Raw genomic sequence first — 22121 nt, 5'->3', positions numbered from 1 at the left:
CAAAATAATTTCCCAAATTGGGTTCAATAAAGAAGCAGTCTGAAGTCTACCTTTGTCTTTACCTGAATATTATCTATGTGCACAGCTAAAAGCGGTAGTAGTTCTTGTAACTCCACTCTGCAGCAGCATCCATACGCGTGCGCGAGGACTCAACAGAGACATCTATTTACATGTTTTGCTGAATATCTAATTGTTTTATTATAGTGAAATCTGTTCAGATCCATGTTTAGCATGGGAACTCCAATGACAGGAGGTTAGATTTCTCCATATCTGAATGTCTCATATGCATAAGAAGAATGAAAGATTATTACGGAAAACTGAAGCTCTGAATATCAGAGGCCTGATCACTCTGACACCTGAAAATAAAGTGACCTGCGGATGTGTGATCACAGCGTGCTGCTGTAATCTACCACTGAAGGACAACACTCCCCTCTGCTGTCCATCAGCTGCACTCCGTCCGTCCGGCAGCTCTCATCATCTGCCTCCATTAATGTACGTCAGCCTGGCCGTTTGGCACAAGACGCACACTAAACCTGACACCTAAATACAGTGTGGTAGAAGAAGATATCATCAGCTGTGTCACTGATCGCGGGGGTGCTATACTCCAAAGCTGCCGCTAGATGGCGAGAGTGCGTCACCGTGGAACAGGTGACAGATTCTGTTGCTATGGTGATGACGCTGGTGACTAAAAACTGTCGCACGTCCCTGACAACCGCCGCTTCAACGTCTCATTTTCCCATAAGGTGAGTGAAAACGTTTTATTCCGTGTTTTATCGAGCTTAAGTTGTTATTCCCATTGCTAATGCTGAGTGACACCATTAGAAACCATCGTGATTGACAGCCTGTAAGCTAGCTGTATCTCCCCCTGGTTTCCCATGATGCATCGCTTTATTTTGTCTCGTAGCTCAGGGAGATGATAGGGAACTGACACAGCCGCCCTCCCCTCTCACCCGACCGAGGCGAGACCCTGACAGCATCACCGACATGCCCCGCAAGGCAGGACGCACTTAGCCGGTGTGGCCGGTCCGTTCAACGACGATTCACAACCGCTTACAAGATATTCGACGGCCGCGTATTTTTAGCCGTAAGGTAAGCTGACCGCAAGACACCGTGCGGCTGTAGCCTCGTTAGCTGCTCAGCTAGGCTAGCTTAATTAAAGCCTCATACGTACTTCCTCTGTAACGTTATGGACAGATGCTTTCATTAAAACCTCACTTTTGATATCTCTTCCCTTACCTATAAACGCCTTACAGCTAATTATTGCGCATTTTAACCCGCATTTTTCAACCCGGCATCCGTCCAAGCAGGCTGACTTCACTGACATTTAACCGTTACAATGGGTCGACTGTTTGTTCCTCTGTAATGTTTTAAATCGTTGAATAACACCACAGTAAATGTGCCCAATTTTGCTAAACCCTGGACTTAAAATGAAAATAAACACTGTTTGGTGGATACGACGTATGCCGAATTTACCAGAACTCATCCACAGTGCTGAAAGTAATATTTTATACAGCACAATCGGAACATTTCCTCTTTTTTATCGCAGGCTATTATTTTGGTGGCGGACCGTAAAGGGAGCTTGGCGTGACCCCGTTGCGCGTATCGGAGCTAGCTTGTTTGCGGTTCCTGAAACTGGACAGCAGCAGCACATAACATTAGCTGCAAGGACAGCCTTTGTGATGACCGGACGGAATGCAGTGATGGCATCCGCCAGCACATCAGGTCATAAACAGGCAGGGTAGGGAGACGTTTTCAGGTCGTTTATGATCTCTGTCGTTTTCTTTGATATGATATAGAAGGTCACGTCCTGGATGAGATCGCGGTCTGAAGCTTGACAGGAGCGTTTGGGGGAAGTCCTGATGGTCCAGGACCAGCCGCGGTTTAATGAGAAATGTGGGTTTGGGGTGCTGTCCGCAATGCAGGTGCTGAAATTGAAAGTATCAAGCGTCCCTGCCGGCTAACACTTAGCTTATGTCCTATTCAAACTGTGGTGTTTTTAGTGGTTATACTGGTTTATTTGTGTATTGATGACGTGGGAGGTGTAAGATTATTAGTGTCTTGATTACATTTTGCCCTAAAAATACCAACAATATGAGCAAAGACCTGCAAAGAAAGATGAAGAAAAGAAACAGCTTCATGACAGGAAGAGCAGTGCTAAGCTCCTGCTGTGGCTAAGGATGGCAGCTACTAGCTAATGTTTCATGGTGCTGCAGTTCATTGATTATTTATGTTCTCTGTATGGTGAAACGCTGTTGTGGTGTTTGTGGATGAGGGAAAGGAAGACATGGACGGTCTATGGACACATGAGGCTGCTTTCACATTAATCTCTGTCTTTTAAAGCATAGTTACTGATAGATTTTACATTGTCAACATTGTCTAAACTTTATTGTCTGTCTTGAATTGGCCGAGGGTCCACACTCCTCTGCTCCTGCCACCTCCACACTGTGGCATGAGCCACGTTCTGAAGTTTGCTGAGGTCACGTCTTTGCAAATGGAAAGCTATCTAAGCTATTCTAGGAAAGAGCTGGGATGAGAGATATGCTCGCAGCGCAGGGTTTACCGGAAGGACTCCACATTACTCATCAATAATAGATTATCTCCTCAGCCGCTATGACACACCGCTGGCTCTGTTTGTGATTACCAGCCTGTGTTTTGGTCTTCACATGCTTTCCTTTTCCCCTGTAAGCCATGACAAATAAATTTACACGAGCAGCGGCAGAACCTGGGCAGCGTGTCCAGCGAGGTGTCACAGGATATATTATTCATGTCAGTGAGCTGATGATGTAAGAGCGAGAAGCTCGGGGATGTTTTATTGAAGCACTCTTATGTATGCAGGGAGAGGCTTTCTGTGCTCTCGGGAGGGTGTTGCAGGGATCAATGTGCTCTCAGCTCTCAGCCCAGTTGTCTGGCAAAGGGTGGAGATGTTGGGACTGAGTGATTGTCTCTCTCTCCGGCTCTGGACACGAGGACGTCCAGTGAGGGGAGGGAGGAGGAAGGTGGGGCGAGGCAGGGAAGGAAGAGGGAAGAAAGAGGGACGCTCGAGACCGGCAGCCTTCGTGCCACACCCAGTGTCATTGTGACGTCCATCAGTGTGTTCAGCTTTGATTCTTCTGTTGTTTTTGTTGTTACTGATTAAGGTATGGACACTGACAGAGAATATTTAAAAGCAGAAAGTGATGTCAAGTGATCAATCAAGTGAAGAGAAGCAGTGCTACAGGAAATGCACCTTTTCTAAGTTACCACTTAAATTCCACTATCAACAATAGAGTTTTATTTTCCTACTTGTCTTCTGTGCTGAGGGAGAGTATTTCCACTGTATGTCTTCTTACAATTAGATTACACAGTGTAGATTAAATTAGCGTAGGTTAGTGTCTGAGTTTTGAAGGCCTGCACTGCTCGCTCTCAGGTTCGCAATCAATAGCATCATTTCAGTGATTGCTCGCTAATTACAGCAAACAAAAAACAGATTGTGCCTATTTACGGCAGCTTCACCTTTGTCTGCCACAGTCTCAGTCGTATTAACGATGAGAGTCTACACGCCCACTCTGCTGAGCAATAAATGTGCATCCTCACTTTTTCTTCAGCACGTCTGTTGCTTGTTTATCACATACAGGTTTACAGTTTTTATACTGGCTTGGGTAGTAGAATCGCCTGCACTGTGGAGGGATTTGATGGTATTATACAACAGTGATTAGTTGGATCTGTCATCTAAATCAGATTGTCTTGGCCAGTTGGCAGACAGAGCAAAGTTGGAGCACATCCCAAAACCCAGATGTTGGTGGGCGAAGGAATGTGAATTAGCATCACGTTTGCTGGTGGACGGACTCGTGTTTATCGCTCTCTCTCTTTGTTTTCCGCCGTCTGTGTCTGGAGGTTGCAGACCTGGTGTGTGAACATAATCAGCCATGGCATCAGCGAACGTCACGCTGGAAAATCAGCTGCACAGCGCACAGAAAAACCTGCTCTTCCTCCAGCAGGACCACGCCAACACGCTGAAGGGGCTGCACGCAGAGATCCGCAGGTTACAACAGCAATGCACAGGTGAGCGTGACCACAGGTAACCACCTGTCCTCACTTCCTGCTGCTGCGTTAAGCCAGGACATTAAAGGAAATCTCACGAGAACAAAGCAAACAACTAGCATCTAAAGATCCCACTACCCTCAAACTCATAACTGGGACAGCCTAAGTGGATATTTGGGACCAAAAGCAAACGAGATGCTGCGGTGCTACTGTTAAACCTTTTAGAGAGAGTGTGATGACTTATGGGAAATGCACTCAAGCGTTAATGTGTTCACTCTGCACTGTAGTGATGCAACACAGCAGAAACTGAACTGAGCACAACAAACAGCAGTAACACATATTCTCCTTCACAAAGGGAGGATATAAAGATGGTCACCCAGGAGAATGGGTCACTGTCTGCTTTAGCCCTGATTTCCAGTATCCTCGGCTCACCCGCCACTAAAGCTGACGTCGAACTCTCACTAATCTCGTTGAATGAATACCCCGCCATATGGAAAGCACTGACATGTTTTCCCAGACCAGTTGGTCTGTGTGAGGAGCGCATGTTCCATAGCTGCAACCTCATGTGACACAGACGTGTAAGTAACCGTGTTCTTTTTCCCACAGACCTGACGTACGAGCTGACCGTGAGGAGCTCTGATCCCTCAGGTAAGCTCCATCACAGCACAGCACACACGCACATCACTTTTACCGCCCACATTCAAGGTTCAGCGTCATTAGCTACCATCGATGTTCATTTCGTGCAGAAATGTTATCACTGGGAACATTTTCTGCTTAGTTAGATTAAACTCTGTGAGTTTAATCTAGAATGTGGGACGTTTAAAGGCACCAGTTTAAGTACTCTGACATGAGATCAACTTAGAAATGTCTCAGGTACTTGTAACAAGGCCTTTAATTTTAATTATTCTTATTTCTGAGTACAGTTTCATTCAAACTGAGAATGTGTGCCCTCTGCAGCAGCAAATAAATCTCAGTTTCTGCTGAAGTAAAGGTCTGTGTCAGCGCACAGGCCTCAGAGCAGAGGGCTCTGTGCGTTTCCTGGTAACAAGTCCCACCCAGGAAGCACTGCATTGTGGGACTCCCTGCTGTTCATTAGCGCTCCCACTGCTCTTTGCCAGCTGCCCCTCCCCCAGCGTTACCATGGCTGTGACATGGAGTCACAACACTGGTCTGATTCAGGCCCGGCTTCACTGTCTTCATGCTGCACTGAATTACAGCAGAGTGAGGGGGGCCCCCGTCAGGCTGAGTACAGCTGAATTTATTTGCAGGTTACTGATGACCCCACAGGTGTGTGTTACTGAACAGGAGGCATGCCGCAGCTCACCGCAGTCACATGACGCTGTGGGCTTTTTAACATGGCCGGCCCAGATCTGAGCAATATTATTAAGGCCTCCACTAAGAGGCACTATCATGTTAGCATGGACATCTCAGAGATTGGAGTACAGGAAATGAGATTATCTGTCACAGTGCTAATGCACAGCCTGCAACCTGCTTAGTGCAGCAGGGCTCAGCTGCTCCAGCTGGGGTGAAAATTCACCAGCCCCCCCGTCGTCTTTCTAACTGTGCCTGCCTTTGAGAGGAGACTGAGTTCAGGAAATGTAAACTAGACATGGAAAACTTTGTGCTTCACACACATTTATATACGTAATACACAGTCGTGGCCATCATGGCGGTACATACTGTGAGTGGGTGGGTGGGGCAGGGTGGCGGCAGCAGTGGTGAAGGTCAGAGCAGAGCAGCGGCCTGGCTGTCTACCAGCTGTAATGTGAAACTGGAGCTCTCAGCCCACTGCAGATGAGTCTCCATAGGATCAGACTGCTGATCAGCTGACAGACTGTCCATCGTCAGTGTCTGCACTTAATGTGCTGATGATCGGTCTGATCTGAGGGGGCGTTTCTCTCTGGGTGTGTCTTTCTTGTGCGCACTTTTGTTTGCTGTTGACTGTACGTAGGTCTCTGTGGGCACATCTCAGAGCTGCTGTTTGAACTGCTTTCTGTTGTGTGTGTGCAGACAGCAGCGAGGTCCGCTGCAGGGAGCTGCAAAGGAGGTGTGAGGAGCTGGAGGCCCAGCTGAAGAAGAAGGAGGAGGAGAACACAGAGCTGCTCAGGGACCTTGAGCAGAAGAACGCCATGATTTCTGTCCTGGAAAACACCATCAAGGAGCGGGAAAAGAAGTACCTGGAGGAGCTGAAGATGAAGAGCCACAAGCTGGCCGTTCTGTCCGGGGAGCTGGAGCAGAGAGCGAGCACCATCGCGTATCTCACCTCACAGCTCCACGCCACCAAGAAGAAGCTGTTGGCCGGCAGCTCGTCTGAGGCCAGCCCCAACGTCAGTCCGGTCACCTCGTACAAGCCCACGCCTCCTCCGGCCAAGGACAGGCAGCCCGAAACCCCGCGGCGCCGCATGAAGAAGAGCCTCTCGCAGCCTCTTCACCCTGAGCTCACAGAGGTGTACCGGCTCGGTCCGGACGGCAGACGGCTGGTTCTGCGGGAGACAGTGGACGCCATGCCCGACCCCACGCCCTTCCTGCAGGCTGGGAGAGAGTCCCCCGAACCGCAGGTGGTGCGAGAGCGGCCCGCCGTCATCCCGCCTATCGCCTCCGAGCGCTCCCCCGTCGCTCCCCTGGGCGCCATGGCCAGCCCCCGCCACAGCCCCGCTCGGGACCGTCAGTACAGGGCTCACGTGGGCGTGGCGCACCGCATCCCACACGGCACCCCTCCCCTGGCGCCTCCGCAAGCGGAGCTGGAGACGCTGGCGGTGGACCAGGTCAGTGAGGAGAAGGTGGTGCGGAAGCGCTCGGGAGCCGACAGGACAGTTTAACACTGCGACGCTAACGTGCACGCCAGCGCGCACACTCATCCACTGTATACACACTTACACTGCAAGAGCAGGACGGAGCCTGACCCACTGTGTAGCCTGCTTGTTACGCAACACTGCAACATGTTCACGGTATTCCATAAAGACTTTTGTTTTTATTGATACACGTTAGAAAAAGATGAGAATAAAGCATGCCAAATGTTTCTTATTCACAACCCAGTGAGATATTGTATTATACACATCCCCACTTTCACTTCATCCTGTCTTATGTGGTGCATAAAACAAACTCTCAGCCAAATATCTGCATCAGTGCCTGCTCGACCGGTTCAACATACAGCTGTGTAGTGTAGCCATGGCTAACCGCGCCCTTTACATATCTGTCTGCTCCATCAATACTCTGGACATATCAACAAACTATATAACAAGATGTCTGCAGCTGCGTAGGCTAGAAGTGAAATTATTAAACTAATAACCCCCGAATGTCTTTCATCTTCTTCTATATCAGAATAATAACGTTACTGTAGGCACAGGCTGCAAAATGTGCAACAGAAAGCTGCTGGTGGACGAGCTGACTTCACCTTTCCTTTGTTGATTTGCAGGAACAGCAGAGGTGCACATGAGTACATGCAGTATGACGTGATGGTGAACAGGGCGGATATACTGTGTGTGTGTGTGTGTGTGTGTGTGTGAGTGTGTGGGTGAGAGAGAGAGAGAGCGTGTGTGTTTGAGACAATGAAGGAGAGAATTAAGTTTTGGCTTAAACAATATCCATTGATGTTATTTGTGATACAAGGGCATTTTTGAAAATACTGCTGTAATAGGATTTTGTGATATTACTAACTGTACTTTATAAACTGTACATTTGTAATGAATTCTTTTTTAATTTATTGTTTAATAGAGGACACAAAAGCACCTCAGATATTGACGGTAGTCTCTGCACCACCAACATGACGGTAACTATAATCACTTAATAACCTGCTTTTCACATTAATATCACTTGTCCCTGAAGTATGAATCAATTCAATAAAGCGATGCTTCTTTTGGTTTGGTTACTTGGTTTCTGTTTGTACAGCTGAGTGATGGAGGCATGCTGCAGATGTGACTGCAGCTCCAAGCTTTACTCTAAGCATCATCAGTTATTGATACCTGGGTCTGTATGAGGTGGAGGTGACGCACGATTATCTGTCTGCACGTTCAGTATCATGTTAATGACATCACACACTGACTCTGAAGAGTCTGATAAGTCTTCATATGAATGTTTCTGTAGTTCTGCCTCTTGGCCACCAGGTGTCCTCCCTGAATCACAGTAAAAGCTCAGTGATGGAAGTTACTGGAAAACGGGACGTTAAACGCTCACAGAGTGGATTCAGACTCATCTTCAGATGGACTCAGCTCTTACTTTGTGTCATCGATCTGCAGACACTGACCGAGCAGAAACCGGTTTCTGGAGTGTTTTGTAAAGTTATTAAAAATTAAAGACTGATATATTCAGATTCTTTCCTCCCGTGGTCGAATTTGATTGGTCCAGGGCCAAGGTTTACATTTCAAAAACACAACCCGAAGCAGACCAAACTGTGAGAGGCCTGGAGTCCAGACCTGGACCCAGGCGAGCCAAGAAGACCTGAGCTGTCACTGCTGCCAAAGCTGCTTTAATCAAGTAAAAAGTCTAAATGAAAAATTTCAGCCTCATGTTTAATAAACTTGGAACACACTCCAAAAACCTGTTTTTGCTTCGAGAGAAGAAAAGTTTCCGTGTACCACCAGCATCGACACCAACACTTCAGAGCCAAACGTGGACGAGTCTGGGTTTAATTTCCTGAGCTGGAAATGAACTAAAAGCTGCTGAACAGAAACTGTTTGCAAAATTTTTGGTCTTCTGTATGAAAAAAAGGTCTCATCTGTCACACCAGGATCAGGACTGACCCCCCTGTGAACATTACTGGTTTAAAGGACATTTGACACTAACACCTGTCCCCTGAAATAAGGATCTTGATTCAGTTTTATCCTGCTGTGGATTTGACAGCCACCCATAAGTCTCTGCTTCTCAACCATAAGCACCAAGTATGCAGCCTAATATTTTTAAGACAGAATCTACTTTAAGTAGTATAAGTATGCATGTGATACTTGTGAACTTGAACGACTCATATTTTGTGTTAAATTTGGTTAAATCAGTCTTAAGTTTAAGACATTGTGCACAAGCGAAATTAATTATCTGGCAAACGTTTGAGTATGATGCACAGTGACCCCTGCTGGCCGTAGCACTGTACTGCACTTTAGTGAAGTATTCAATAACAGTAGTGTATTTTTGTTGCGATAGTGTAGTTAATAAAGTGTGTGTGTGTTGAGCCTCTCAACCTGAGTGCATACACTGCAAACATTCCTCTCTGGAGGTTTAATATCTCTGTTTTCTGCATCATGAATCCAGAAAAGCCCAAAGTCCAGGTTGAGAGTCTGGACTAAACTCGTCTGCCTGCAGTCGGAGCAGCTGGTGCTTCCATGTGGATCTGATTTAAGTCTTTCCTCCTCAGCACAGACATACAAATACCACTAATGACAAGTGATTAAAATAAATTTTATTTTGAAACATATTTGGTTAAACTCACTGTAGGTTGGCTTGTCGGTCCTCACACGTTTGATGCAATGAGACTAAATATACTTTGTGGTTGTAAATCATTTGGCGTAATATGTTATTACTTTATGGTAAGTTTCATATTTACAGTTCAAAAGGCCACTTAATACACTTTATAAGACTGCAATGAGGGACATTTGAAGACACCACGACACACTGACACTTATATTTGTCCACACTCTTGTCAAAAATACCACAGAATCCAGAGCATTCGTCGTGGCGGCACGCCAAAGAGCCACTTTAAACCTTTCAAATGTTCCCTTTCCTCCTGAGATCCTTCAGATCTGATGGCAGAACAGATCGAAAAGCAAAATCCTTTTTGGCGTGCCGCCACAGTAAAGGCATTTTTATTTTCATGAAATGAAGGAAAGTGCCTGGTTTTCATCCTGATGTTGATTTTACAACAATCCCACTGACGATCCCGCGACTGCTAACGAAGTTCTTTAGAAACCGTCTTTAACTTCTTTGAACTCTGGCTCACAGAAAATCTTTGAGGGATACACTTTGATATGTTGAGTTTCAAACTTGCCATGTTTTGCCGGCGCCGTCACTGTGCCGGTTCTAACCTCCTCGCTGGCGACGTCACTTTCTTCTGTTCAAAGCCTGGACAGAGAGGCGACCATGAGCTACCACACAGCCTCAACATGACAGTCAGCGAAAGAAACCGAGAGACCTGCGAGCACAAACCTGAATCTGTGAGGGTCAGCTGATTCAGCTCTGCCTCCAGCTGCTCGGCGGTGATGTCGAGGCGGCCGAAGGGGACGGCGGGCAGCGAGCTGAGCAGGTCGCTCGGCTCGCCGGAGGGTCGCAGAACGCTCGCTGGGACTTCTGGAAAATCCGGCTTTGACTCGTCCAGCAGAGACTTCAGCTCATCCTCCAACTCATCCACGTCTTCATCTGCAGAAGCACCACAGTCTTAGAGCTCCTTCATATTTATGTTTGACATAAATTAAAAACATGTCTCTGACAGAATGACTCACCTGCGCCCGTCACGCCGCTGGACAGAGTCTGGTTCACCTCATCCTGAGTGTCACACAGCTGGTTAAAGCAAAGAAAAGACGCATTAAGATGCTTCAATGAAAGATTCCACTGGATTATCTGGATGAGTCTGAATGACAGCGACCCCTGCTGGTCAGAGCAGCGTTTAGACTTCAGTCAAACATCAGTCAACAGTTCACTTCTACTCAATCAAACAAACAGTTACCTCCTGGATTTGATCCACAAGGTTTTCAGCACGTTCCACAGTCACGTCCTTCAGAGAGAGCCTCAGCGCCGCCACCCCGGCCTGATACGCCTGCATAACCTACAGACGCGTTCGACACAGACTTACAAATACTGACGAGAAACCTGGAGGCACACGAGAAAAAGAGCTGCTGCTGGTTCTGCCCTCACCATCTTGTCGGTCTGCGACTGGGCGATTCTGTCCAGGATTCCTCTGATGGACTCCAGTTTAGCAAACAAGTTGTCTGCTCTCCTTTCAACCCTTTTACGGCCTCTTAAACACCTCAGTGCCTGCGAGACAGACAGACAGACAGACAGCGTCTTCACTGAGCTCAGTGTGTCTGGTTACGCACAATAAAACCTCTTTCTGCAGTCATGTTTTCAGTACCTGTGATTTCTTTCCTTCCCGGAGCAGCAGCCGCGCTTCCTCTTTGCATCTGCACTCAGACAATTCAAAGACAGTTTGAGGAAAAATCATTATATCTGACTTTCAGATCCACTTACATGCAATGCAGTCCATCTGACTACTAGTGTTAAAAAAAGATGGCTAAAGCATCAAGTTGCACTGATAATTACACAAATGGAACAAGTTAATCTGGACAAAATCACAGCATAAACGTCATCGTCTAAACTGATATCACCACCTCCTTCTTTACGGACAGATTGCCTTTTTTTTTACAGTTTAATTCCACACATCATCCATCAAAACTATTATTCTAACTCTACTCAAAGTTCATATTTAAGTTGATGTACTTGTCAGCCTCGAGGCCCAGTTTCTCCACCCGTTCTCCCAGCAGCTTCTCACTGCGCTGCAGCTGGTAGATGCCCACATCCACATCACTGACCGGGGACACCCGATCCTGCCCAGGCTGGCAGAACTTAACAATCTGGAAGGAAGACACACAGAGACAAACATTAGAGCAGCAGTCAGTCCTGATTGGCTGTGAGTGAACTGTTGGTGGAGCTGTAGGTGACGCTTCACCTTCTCGCCTTCGTGTAAGGAAACGGTCACTTGCTTGTCCCTCTGCAGCTGCAGCAGCGCCATGCACAGCGTGCTCTCGTCAGCACAGACGTCAGAGGAGAGACTGCAGAGCTCGGGAAAGGACAGGATGGAGCTGCTCGCGAATTCACTGCCGCGGTACACCCTGAGTAGCTCTGCCGCTTTCTCCTGCAAAACAACAGATGAGCAACTTCATATCCAGCAGCTGCCGTGATGATGTCTACTGTGTGACTGTGAGAGGCTGTCCAGCATGATTTAACTGAGTCCAGAACAGGCGTCGTGGTCCACATACGATGTGTTTCAGCTCTTGATCAAATGCACACCAGCACTGAACGATCCATCCATTGTTATCAATTATTACATTTATCTAAAGCTATTTTGACAATGATTAACAGGTCCAGCTTCTAAAACATGAATACATTCTCCTTCTTTACTCCTTTCTGATGGTAAACTGAAATATGAAATGAGACATTTGAGGACGTCATCTTAAGCTTTGGATAACAACGACTGATGATTTCACCATTTTTTGACATTTTACAGAGTAAACAACTAATCGATTGATTGAGAAAATGATCGACAGATGAATCGACAGTGATAATAATCATGAGCTGCAGTCCTAAGGCACATTATATTTAATTTAGCTCAAACTGGAGGGATATTTATACATAAATAATTCAGATAAATGCAACTGACTGGCTCCAGTATCAGGATATTAAAACTATTACTGTGCCTCTGAATCACATCAGGAAACACTGAGTTTGACGAACCTTCACTAGTTCAATGACCACAAAGGACTCCTCCAGAGGCACCCTGCTGCTCCCCAGGAGGGTGGAGAAGGTCCACTTCAGAGGCTTCACCAGCAGCAGGCCCACACCCCAGGACAGCCAGCCACAGTCCACATTGGCTGCGAACTCGGACTCCCTCTGGATCTTCCCACATCTGACACAAGTTCACATGCAGGCAATGTGAGCAGACTGAGGGGACAGACAGAAGAGGAGCAGCGCCACAGGGGACACGACAGCAGTTACCTGGCCATGGACTGGAGGACAGTCGCCAGGCCCAGCGGGGTTTTCTCTTTCCTCCTGAAGGTCTGGTTCAGCTCCTGCAGGCTGACGCACACGGCGCCGCGGTCCCTGCAGCTCTTCAGGATCAGAGCCGTCCAGAAGTCCATCTTACTGTCCCAGTCCGTCGTGTTGACATCTCGGTTCTCCTTGAATTCGGAGAACATGACATTCATCCGCTCGTCGTCGTCCCACTCGGGTGTCAGCGTCATTTCAGCGGAGTCAGACATTAATAATAAAGTCTAAACTTCAGCTCAACCCGTTTATCGACTTGCTAGTTAGTCCAAGCTCGGGTAGCTAACGTTAGCTAGCTAGCTAGCTAAGAACCGAGTTAACGCCAGGCTAGCTAACGACACCCACTACCTGCTCCCTCTCTTACCTGAAACAAATGTCACTACCTAAGTAACACGTACGCGAAAATAGAGTCTGTAGCGGGAAGATTTAGCGCCGTGTCTCGCATGTTGCTGACAGACATAAGAGCAAACCCTCACTTCACCATGACGGACTGAAATCTGGCTAACAGGAGCTAACGTTTCACATATCAACAACAGCATTTGGACGCGCGCGGTGTACTATTCAGAACCGCGCGAAAAAGCGGGAATATGTATTCCAAGGGAGATGTGTTAACTCCACCCGCGCGGGCAGGCTAAAAACTACAACAAATACATCCAAAATTCTGCTCATGAACACTGCGTTTGCGCTCTTTATGCGCATCTGTGCGCAAAAGATTTGATCTTTTCTTCCCAGGATACTTTAATAGGAGTTTCTGCTCATTTTTCTGCTTTACATGTGTCTGATATAATTTGATATACAGTCAACAATTCAAATGGCATCCTACACCATCAACCACATTAAATACAGACTGATGTGGTCTCACTTCTTTAGGATTCATTTGCATTACAGGAGAAACCGCTGGTGACTGCAGGACTTGTATTTTGGGGTTATTTTGGTTTTTGAAAAGCAACTGTAACCACATAAGACAGGACACGGGACTTTTTAGGGGCCATAAACTGGATTTAATTATACCCTTTTCCCACCCATCCCTCCATGTGCAAATGTACACAAAAATAATTAAAGACAGTTTGTGACTGTACATGAGAAACAGGACAGGATTAGAACATTTCATAACTTTAATATACATTCTCATACATGATCTTGTTATAGCTAGCACAAATTCCCAAATGGTTTATTAGATATAATCCCCAAATTTGCTGTGGGGGTTTTTTAAAAACTTAAATTTGAAAGAAAATGAACAGGTTCACATTTTCATTCAATTTGGGGGCCTTGTTTGGCTCATGCCTCTGATTTCATGGTATTATTATTGCAGAATGAACATAAAAACCAAAACAGATTCAAGGATATCTCATATATAAAGATAAAGAGGGTTTAAAGTATTGCAATGCTAAGTATTGCTTGGTTTTCATACTGCAGTTATATCATGTGTACTGTATCATGCAAAATGCTATACAGACAAACTGCACTGTGTAATTTACAAAACCTTCATAGTTTTACAGTCAGTTACAGTATCCGCTCTCTTTCAATGAGTAGTTCAGTAGATGCACATGCACATCATTTGCACATTAGCAAAGTACAGTATACAATATAATACTCCCAAAAATAACTGGCCTAAATACATGGTTGGCAGAGGAGAAGCAGTGATGCAGCACTGACGTGACACTAATGTTGGCATGTTACTGACGCTGTGTATTACCTCATCATTTCATTCTGATGTTAAGAGATAGTGCATAAAAATAGATTAATCATTTAATTAGTTGCCTCGCTTAAAACATCTGGTGAAACAGCAGACCTTTAGTTACATGGCTTAAACGTTTTGCAGTCTTTCATTTATTTGGCACATGTTGATAAATGCTCAGGCACGCCTCCTCTCGCTCGGGTTGGAACATGTCTACTTGGCACTGAGATCCACCACCAGGTGCTGGTAGGCCAGGGTGTTGCCTTTGAAGCTGGCAGCCAGCAGAATGTCCTTGTTGTCGACAGATACCAAGCTGAACGCCCGCGGGGCTCTCATGTTGAGCTCCTGGAAGGGCTGAAAGCGCTGAGTGAGGTCATCCCACAGGTACACTCTGGAGAAGGAGAAATCACTTCCGAGGATGAGGTACTGGCGGAGGCCCACGGTGAAAGGATACACCGCCATGGAACCCCGAGAGGGAAGAGTCTGGATCTCCACGAAGCGCTGCCCTTCCCAGCGGAGGATCTTGGAGTCGCCAATGAAGCGCGTGAGGCAAAGGTAAAGAACTTTCCTCACCCAAAAGTGCTTCACCATCTGCACGTCTGCCAGCTCCGTGATTTGGGAGAAGAAAGCGAACTGCCTCTGGCTTCGGTTCCACTGGTAAACCACTGGCGGCTGAGAGGCGCTGGACAGGATGAGGTGAGGCTTTCCTCCAACATCCAGGAACTCCACGTGGGTGTCCCGGTGCCAAGGATGGAGGGACTGGTGGGAGTAGAAACCGTTGCTGTTCCAGCGATAAATGCTGGTGGAGCCTGCCTTGGAGCTGTCGGCTACCACAAAGTACCACTCTCCATCCAGCTGGAAGGTGTCCACGAAGTTGGGCTTCCTCACACGAGTGGTGTCGATGTCTTGGATTTTTACAAAACGCTGCGGGTCCTCTTCCCACCTGTGACAGAGAAGAGGTTGTTAAAGTGTTTCACATCTAAAGGAATATCCACTCCCACATCTGTGCAGTAAATATGAAGCTATGGCTAACTAGCTTAGCTTAGCACAAACAGTGAGTACAGAGGAAACGGCTAGCCAGACTCCACCTATCATCATCTCTAACATGAGCTAATTAACACTTTGCATCTCATTAGTTTAATGCATACAAGAAAGGAAGAGTAAAAACGCCAGCCCATCATTTTCTGAGAAGTTAAGTGCAGGATTGTTTCGTGATGGCAGCCTGAAGAGGACTCAGAGGAGTTGCTGCTCCCTGCCAACAAACACTGAATCATTTGATTTTTGCAGATTAAGCACATTCCATGTGTTAATCTGTGAGTCTTACACGTGCTGAGAGGCAGATTTTGTTACTTTTGGACAGAGCCAGGCTAACTCTTCCCCCTGTTTCCAGTCTTTATGCTAAGCTAAGCTAATTTTCTTTCTAGCTCCAGCGACATATTTACGACGTAGGAGTGAGAGTTGACTTTCTCATCTAATTCTGAACAAGAAAGCGAACAAGCATGTCAAGCTATTCCTTTAAGTTCATGTTTTTTTAATATTCTGCAGAAATTCAACAGGCCACTCGCTGTTTGCAGGAATTAAATCTCAGGACTCACTTGTAGATATGAGATCCACCAAATAATTGAGCCACAACCATGTAAAGACTGTTGCTAATGACCACCGGTTTGCAGTACACGGCAGAGCGAGCTGCAAGAGAGATGCACAGAAGCTGAAAAAACATGAAATTTTTAGCCACAGAACGTTGCAAAATTCATGATCTCATGGCAGGAAACTTACAGGTGATGTTATGAAACTTCCTGAAGACCATCTCCACGTGATCCCAAATGTACAAGGTGCAGAACCCCGAATCGGGCTGAGCAAAGGCCACAAACTGATCCCCATTGAACTCGTAGGACTCCACTGACACAGAGTGGAAAGGGAAGGTCTCATAAACAGCAAAATCTGCAGAAAGACAAGGCTGATTACAAAACTTATCGACCAAGAAGTTCCGCCACGACACCACCTTTGGCGAAATGTACGAGGTGAGACCTGCGCTGATGCAGTTGAAGTCTCGAGGCGCGAGATCGTGGATCCTGCGTCCCTGGAATTCAAAGGGGCTGGCACAGTAGATGGCGGGAACAGAAGTGTTGGTTTTCTCCATCCAGTCCACCAGCCACTTGATTTTACAGTCACAGCGGAAAGAGTTCCCCCGCAGGTCTCTGAGTAACAGACAGCATGTCAGTTTACATCCCACATGCTCAAACATCTTCCAAACCCAACGGGAAGTGCACCAGCACGGCTTGAATCAGGATCAAACCTCACACCCGAGCCACACAGCGCTGCAGGCGTGCGTGATGGCTAAACCCTCAGAGGACACCAGCAGTGCTTTGTAGAGACAGATCGCAGGGTCAAAGATGTCAAGACACTGTTTTCAGACAAGCACACTTACAAATCTGTGAGGATGTCAAGATGCTTGAAGAGGTCTCTGGGCAGCTGCTGCAGGTTGTTGTTTGAGAGGGATCTGAAAAAATCCACAGATTTATCATTATGTTTCACTCCTGTCGTCTGTCATTGCCAAAGAAACTGTGCCTCTGTGTTTTAGCCTCATCAGTGAAAAGTGGTTAACAGGGTTTTTCTGTTTTATAAGCTGAGGAAACACTCACAGATGAGTCAGGGATTTGAGTCCTCTGAAGGTATACTTCGACAGAGCCTGGATGTCGTTATTCTCGATGAACCTGAGAAGAGAACGAAGCACTCGTGTGTCACACAGCGGTGACAAAGTCTGAAATCCAGCCAGCGTTACAGAATGTCGTCCTTGTTCGGAGACGAGGTCGTGTCGTCAGGACGGGGTGCAACAGGACTGTGACTGAAGGCAGCGCTTACTCCAGAGATAACAGCCTGAGCTCCAGTCACATGACACATGATGTGACAGGACGGATGAATGTTTTGTTATTTTCCTGTTGGATTTGATTGATCCTGTTGATAAATGCAACCAGTGTATTAACAAAGAAAAAATAAAGACTCTTGATGATAAAAGCTTCTGATTAATGTGATAAAAATGAGACTCAGACTGCAGCCTGTGCTGCACACGTGTCTGCGTCAGCATCATTTGATCCTGTCTTTGTTTTGTCTATCAATAGTCGTGAACATGCAGCATGTGCAGACTCTCTGGGGGTTGCTGGATATTAAAATACGACTTTATTAGCATGCAGGGCGGGTAGCGACGGTTGTGGCAGTGATGCAGTGAGGCCTGATGGCTGGGCGGCAGCCAAAGCCACACAGCAAGCAGCCGGAGGCACGGCCATCACGCTAAGCTGCACGCTCCAAGCCATCAGCTAACTACTTTCTAAAGCCCATCAATTCACAGAATGGCATATTCAGCTTTATCACACTACAGAGGCAGTGTGCTCGCAGGCGTGGGAGGATTTATTTCCAGTTTTGCTTTTGGCATTCTTCACCACACTGCGGAGTCCAATCCTGAAATCTTAGAGTGCAGCCTTGAATCAGGTTAATCATTTAATAAACCACCTAGACTTACTGCTACCATAAGAGTTAACACAGCATGATGGTGCAAAGCTGAAAATCTGCAGAAAACATGGATTCAAAGTGAGCTTGTGTAACTTTTCCAAAACAGGTAGAGCATAAAGCAACATGCTAACATTTAATGTGAGTTCAGAAGGTGAAGACAAGACAACTTTTTGTAATTGAAAATATGTTATTTCTCACTTGAAAACTGTTGAGCAAAAGGTTTTGGTCAGTACTCTGTGGTAAGTACATTCTATCAGGTAACATCACAAAGTCGTAGTAGAGAAGGTCACATGTCAGGGAGACACTTACAAGTACTGCAGGTGAGACAGACCAGCAAAGGCATCATCAGCAATCATGGTGAACGTGTTGGAGTTCAAGAGGCTGCAAAGAGGAGGCAGAAAGGGTCGAGTCATGTAGACGATGCAGTGCAGAGGACAACATGTAAACCACCGGCTGCCATTTTAACATCTGCTAAGGACCATTTCCATCTGTCTCCAATTCAGAGATGATTTTCAAATCAAATACATTCATTAAAATACACAAACATTCCCCATATATAAAGCTGAGCTACTGAAAATGCATGAATGCTTTTGGAACATACATAAACACACACACACACACACACACACACACGGACATGAACACACACTCATGATTGCATCTGAGTAGATAAACGGCTCTTTGTCTGGCAGAGCAGAGCTGAAGGGAGTCAGTGATTGGTAATGACACTGATACAGAGCCACTTTACTCTTATTACTGCTATGTCACCACTGTTTTCTATAACCATTCATTTCTAGTAGCTCAAGTCCTTCCATTGTCGCCACGAAACAAAAGAAGTCTGCATGTGCTTCAGGATCAGCTGTGTGGAAACACACGTGTGGCGTTCAGTGTCCTGGCTGGATTTCTAACTGGCTGTGAGGCAGTTTGTGGTGTTTGAAAGGTGTGAAGGGGCTCTGCTGTTTCTCAGGACACTCACAGGAACTGCAGCAGGTGAAGGTGTGAGAACGCCCCCTCCGGGATGGTCGTGAAGGCCGCGTTCACCATCGTCCTGCTCAGACAAACAGCATCAGATGTGGTTGATGAGAGAAAGCAGAGGACGCAGGCAAAGCTCAGAAAGCGTGACGTCTTGTGTTTCAGGTCAAAATGTGTTATTCACAACAGTGAGTGTGTCATTTGGCCGTCCTTGCAGTTGGACTATCAAGGAGGGCGAAATCTTAAAAAACTGGGACACACAAGTTCCTTCTTCACTTCTTCTCTGTTGTAAAACGAGGGCACCTCCACCAGCCTGTGCTCTGGAATTCCCTGGACTCCTTAAACTCAATATTCAATCCACAGGCCGTGGGGGTCAACAGCAGAATAAATCTAAAGCATGACCTTCCCCCAGCCAGCGTTCAGCTTTCATTTCATTACATGTGCTCCATTTATTGAGTGCGTCTCTGTACCCTCTTCAAGACGAAGCCTCTCAGAGGAGAAGCAGGTCTCCTGCAGTGACATGGGGAATCTATTGTTAGTGTTCCTCCCTGAAGCTCGACAGGACCGAACCGCTGTGCTCCCTCAGTGGGCTCAAGTTCAGCATATGGTACAGAGAAGGAACATTATTTTTATTATCGTTACGTAACGCTGCCTGGCGTCAACACACACTGTATGAAGACAATACAAGCAAGGAATCTACCTCTGTTCACTTTCTGATGATTTAAAGACAAGCAGGGATTCAAGCATCATTACATAATGCAGGGTGACATCAGTGGTGTAGCCATCTGTGCCAGCCTGCATTCATCCAGGTTATGAAAAAATACAATGTGAGTGAAAAAGAGAGAGACTCACAGGGAGATGATCCCGGGGGGGAAGCTCTTGGGGATAGCCTTGGTGTCCACACAGAAGGCACTGTCTTTGGTGCAGGAGCAGGTCGCAGGGCAGCGGGGGATCTTGGGGGCTCTCCTGGCGTTGGATTCCCTCGGCAGGCAGAGGCACAGACACAGAACCGACAAGCAGATCAGCCTCGTCCATCTCTGTCCGAGCCCCGGCATCCTTGTGCAGGAGGAAAGAGAAGCCGTGGGAACGAGCTTCTTGAAGTTTGTCTTCAGTGGAAAGTGGCTGGTTGAGAGGCGACCGTCAGCCTGCCGACAGCCCCAGCAGCTCTGCTAATGCTGCTGAGATGAGTGAGAGAGAGAGAGGAAGGCAGGGAGGGAGGAGGGGAGTCAGGGCAGTCCTGTGTGTCCTCGGTGGGTGTGGGTGCTCTGCAGCTTCCCTGGATCTGTGCAATCTTTCCCTGCGTCTCCCTGAGGAGCTGCTGCATGAGTGCACACTGCAGGAGTGATGAGCGAGGCTGCTTTTCTCTGCTCTCCGACCTGTAGGCAGCGCCGCTGACAATGAATTATTTACTTTTGCACACGCAGAACAGCTAAAAACACCAGCAGGGAAGGTGAGGAGGCTGATGGGAGATTTAACAGCCACGTTCCTATTAGCTGAGGGGTCGTGTGAAGCTGCTGCAGCCATAAGGATGGAGGGAAAAGTGTGTGTGCGTGCATTCATTTGTCAGTGGCTGTGTGTGTGTGTGTGTGTGTGTGTGTGTGTGTGTGTGTGGGAGGGTGTTTATATTCTGGCATTTTCTTAAGAGCAACCAGTGCTGAGACTTGCACACACACCCTCAGGAAGAGGACGTTAATGCTGAGCAGAAGACATGAGAGCAAATATGTGTGTGAGAGTTCAGATGTATAGACAGGCAGACGATGAAAGACCTTCAGTGATGTACTGTTGTGTTTCATCAGGCTGGAGGGACACATTAACATCAAAGCAGCGTAGACTAAACAATCCTGACTCTTTGTAGTTTGACTCAAGCTCCACTGAATCCTACAACTCCCACAATGCAACTCAATAACTCATCTTGACCCTCGCTGCCTGGTAAAAAAAAAACAAAAAACACATCTTTAAACTTTTGCCTCCAGCTCTCTAATATCTAATAATCTCAGTCTGAGATCACGCTGATTGCATCTTCAGGTTTATTGAAAATCTCCTTGAGAGCGACAGTGTGAGTTTTTTAGATGAGCTGGTCATAAAATTTCAACAAATTGTTCCTTCTTGCAAGCAAAAAGCACAAGAAACACATAATTGACACGAACACTCCTGCGCACTGACTCGGACACCAGAGGGCGCTGTTGGCTGCAGAATAAAGTCCACTCAGGGCGGCTGTGCAGAGGGCGAGCACAGGCAGGGCCGCAGCCTCAGTGCCAGGCATCACCAGCCTCCCTCACAACAGCCCTGTTGTCACAAGCAAAGAGACCCTGCAGCAGAAGGTCTGTGCAGGTCTCAGCACATCGTCTCCAACGCCGAGACACAGCAGAGGTTTCCGGCGTCTGAACCAGGCAGCAGTTACTCATCAAACCTGATGCATGCAGTATATAAGCTATAAATGACATGTTGGAGTTTGTTTTCCCTTAAATGCTCTTTGTGTCTTTCAGTCACGGCCTCATGTTCTCTGCTGTCCGCCTAATGCGAGCTATGAAATGAAATAAAAGCATTATCTTGATGGACGAAGCAGGAAAAGGTCTTTGGGGGCTTCATTTGAACTCTGGAAGATGTTTTCTTTGCCTTGGGACAGTTTGATGTGTATCAGCGAAAGAGCTCCAGAGATGCTGTTTGTCTGTCCGTCCCTTCAGTCTGCGAGGCCTGGCTGTACGAGGAGTGATTTCTCATGTGAATCACAGAATTATGGGTGGTGTCTCCGTGTGTCTTATCCAGTTAAGGAATGCCATTTCCTGAACAGGAGCTATTTTGATGCTTTCTTTTCTTTTGTGCGTTGGTGCAGCGTGTTTGCGTGCGTCTTAGCTGTTTTTGTTCTAGCTGTATTTGTGGATTTATGTAAGTTATGCTCAGCGAGGAGCACTTAATGCCCGAGCTTACTCCTTGCTGAGCTCCACCCAATCCAAACCTCCGGTGGGAACCAGCATAATTGCATGGCATAGAGAAGGGAGCATGAAACAGCAGCTGGAGAGCCTAACGTGCCCTGTGTGAGGCGAGGAATCCGAAATGCTGCTGAGATTAATCCACAAAATTCTCTCCATGCAAGTGTACACACTAAATCACAGGTTTCAGGCTAAAATACTGTTTTGGAAAAGGTGCCGTGTGAAATAAACAAGTTAGCACATTAAATAACGGTTTAGTCTCGAGAAGCGAC

At 46.8% G+C, this 22121-nt stretch overlaps 3 protein-coding genes across 5 annotated transcripts; 1 reads left to right on the top strand and 2 right to left on the bottom strand.

The window, feature by feature from the left end:
- Positions 1-655: 655 nt before the first annotated feature.
- Positions 656-7880, top strand: ccdc92 (coiled-coil domain containing 92). 3 transcript variants are annotated; one of them, XM_076730676.1, is made up of 5 exons: positions 656-743; positions 905-1089; positions 3874-4041; positions 4627-4668; positions 6031-7880. In XM_076730676.1, the coding sequence occupies exons 3-5, from the start codon at positions 3906-3908 to the stop codon at positions 6837-6839; spliced, it is 987 nt and encodes a 328-aa protein (XP_076586791.1). In that variant the 5' UTR covers positions 656-743; positions 905-1089; positions 3874-3905; the 3' UTR covers positions 6840-7880. The 3 variants fall into 3 exon arrangements, with proteins under 3 accessions (XP_076586791.1, XP_076586792.1, XP_076586793.1); XM_076730677.1 differs by lacking the exons at positions 656-743; positions 905-1089 and adding an exon at positions 1630-1738; XM_076730678.1 differs by lacking the exons at positions 656-743; positions 905-1089 and adding an exon at positions 3098-3137.
- Positions 7881-9389: 1509 nt separating this feature from the next.
- Positions 9390-13321, bottom strand: chmp7 (charged multivesicular body protein 7). The gene is made up of 10 exons (XM_076730675.1): positions 12715-13321; positions 12454-12625; positions 11669-11854; positions 11440-11573; positions 11075-11123; positions 10858-10977; positions 10670-10768; positions 10446-10503; positions 10153-10362; positions 9390-10068 (listed from the first exon to the last, which is right to left on the bottom strand). The coding sequence occupies exons 1-10, from the start codon at positions 12975-12977 to the stop codon at positions 10013-10015; spliced, it is 1347 nt and encodes a 448-aa protein (XP_076586790.1). The 5' UTR covers positions 12978-13321; the 3' UTR covers positions 9390-10012.
- A 538-nt stretch (positions 13322-13859) lies between these two features.
- On the bottom strand, positions 13860-20469 carry lgi3 (leucine-rich repeat LGI family, member 3). The gene is made up of 9 exons (XM_076731068.1): positions 19772-20469; positions 18924-18995; positions 18257-18328; positions 17083-17154; positions 16869-16940; positions 16469-16638; positions 16217-16381; positions 16036-16126; positions 13860-15383 (listed from the first exon to the last, which is right to left on the bottom strand). The coding sequence occupies exons 1-9, from the start codon at positions 19972-19974 to the stop codon at positions 14654-14656; spliced, it is 1647 nt and encodes a 548-aa protein (XP_076587183.1). The 5' UTR covers positions 19975-20469; the 3' UTR covers positions 13860-14653.
- Between the last annotated feature and the right edge of the window lie 1652 nt (positions 20470-22121).

This window comes from Chaetodon auriga, chromosome 5, assembly GCF_051107435.1.
Source record: "Chaetodon auriga isolate fChaAug3 chromosome 5, fChaAug3.hap1, whole genome shotgun sequence".
In the NCBI taxonomy this organism is placed as follows: domain Eukaryota; kingdom Metazoa; phylum Chordata; class Actinopteri; order Chaetodontiformes; family Chaetodontidae; genus Chaetodon; species Chaetodon auriga.
This window is presented reverse-complemented; position numbering and strand designations above follow the sequence as displayed.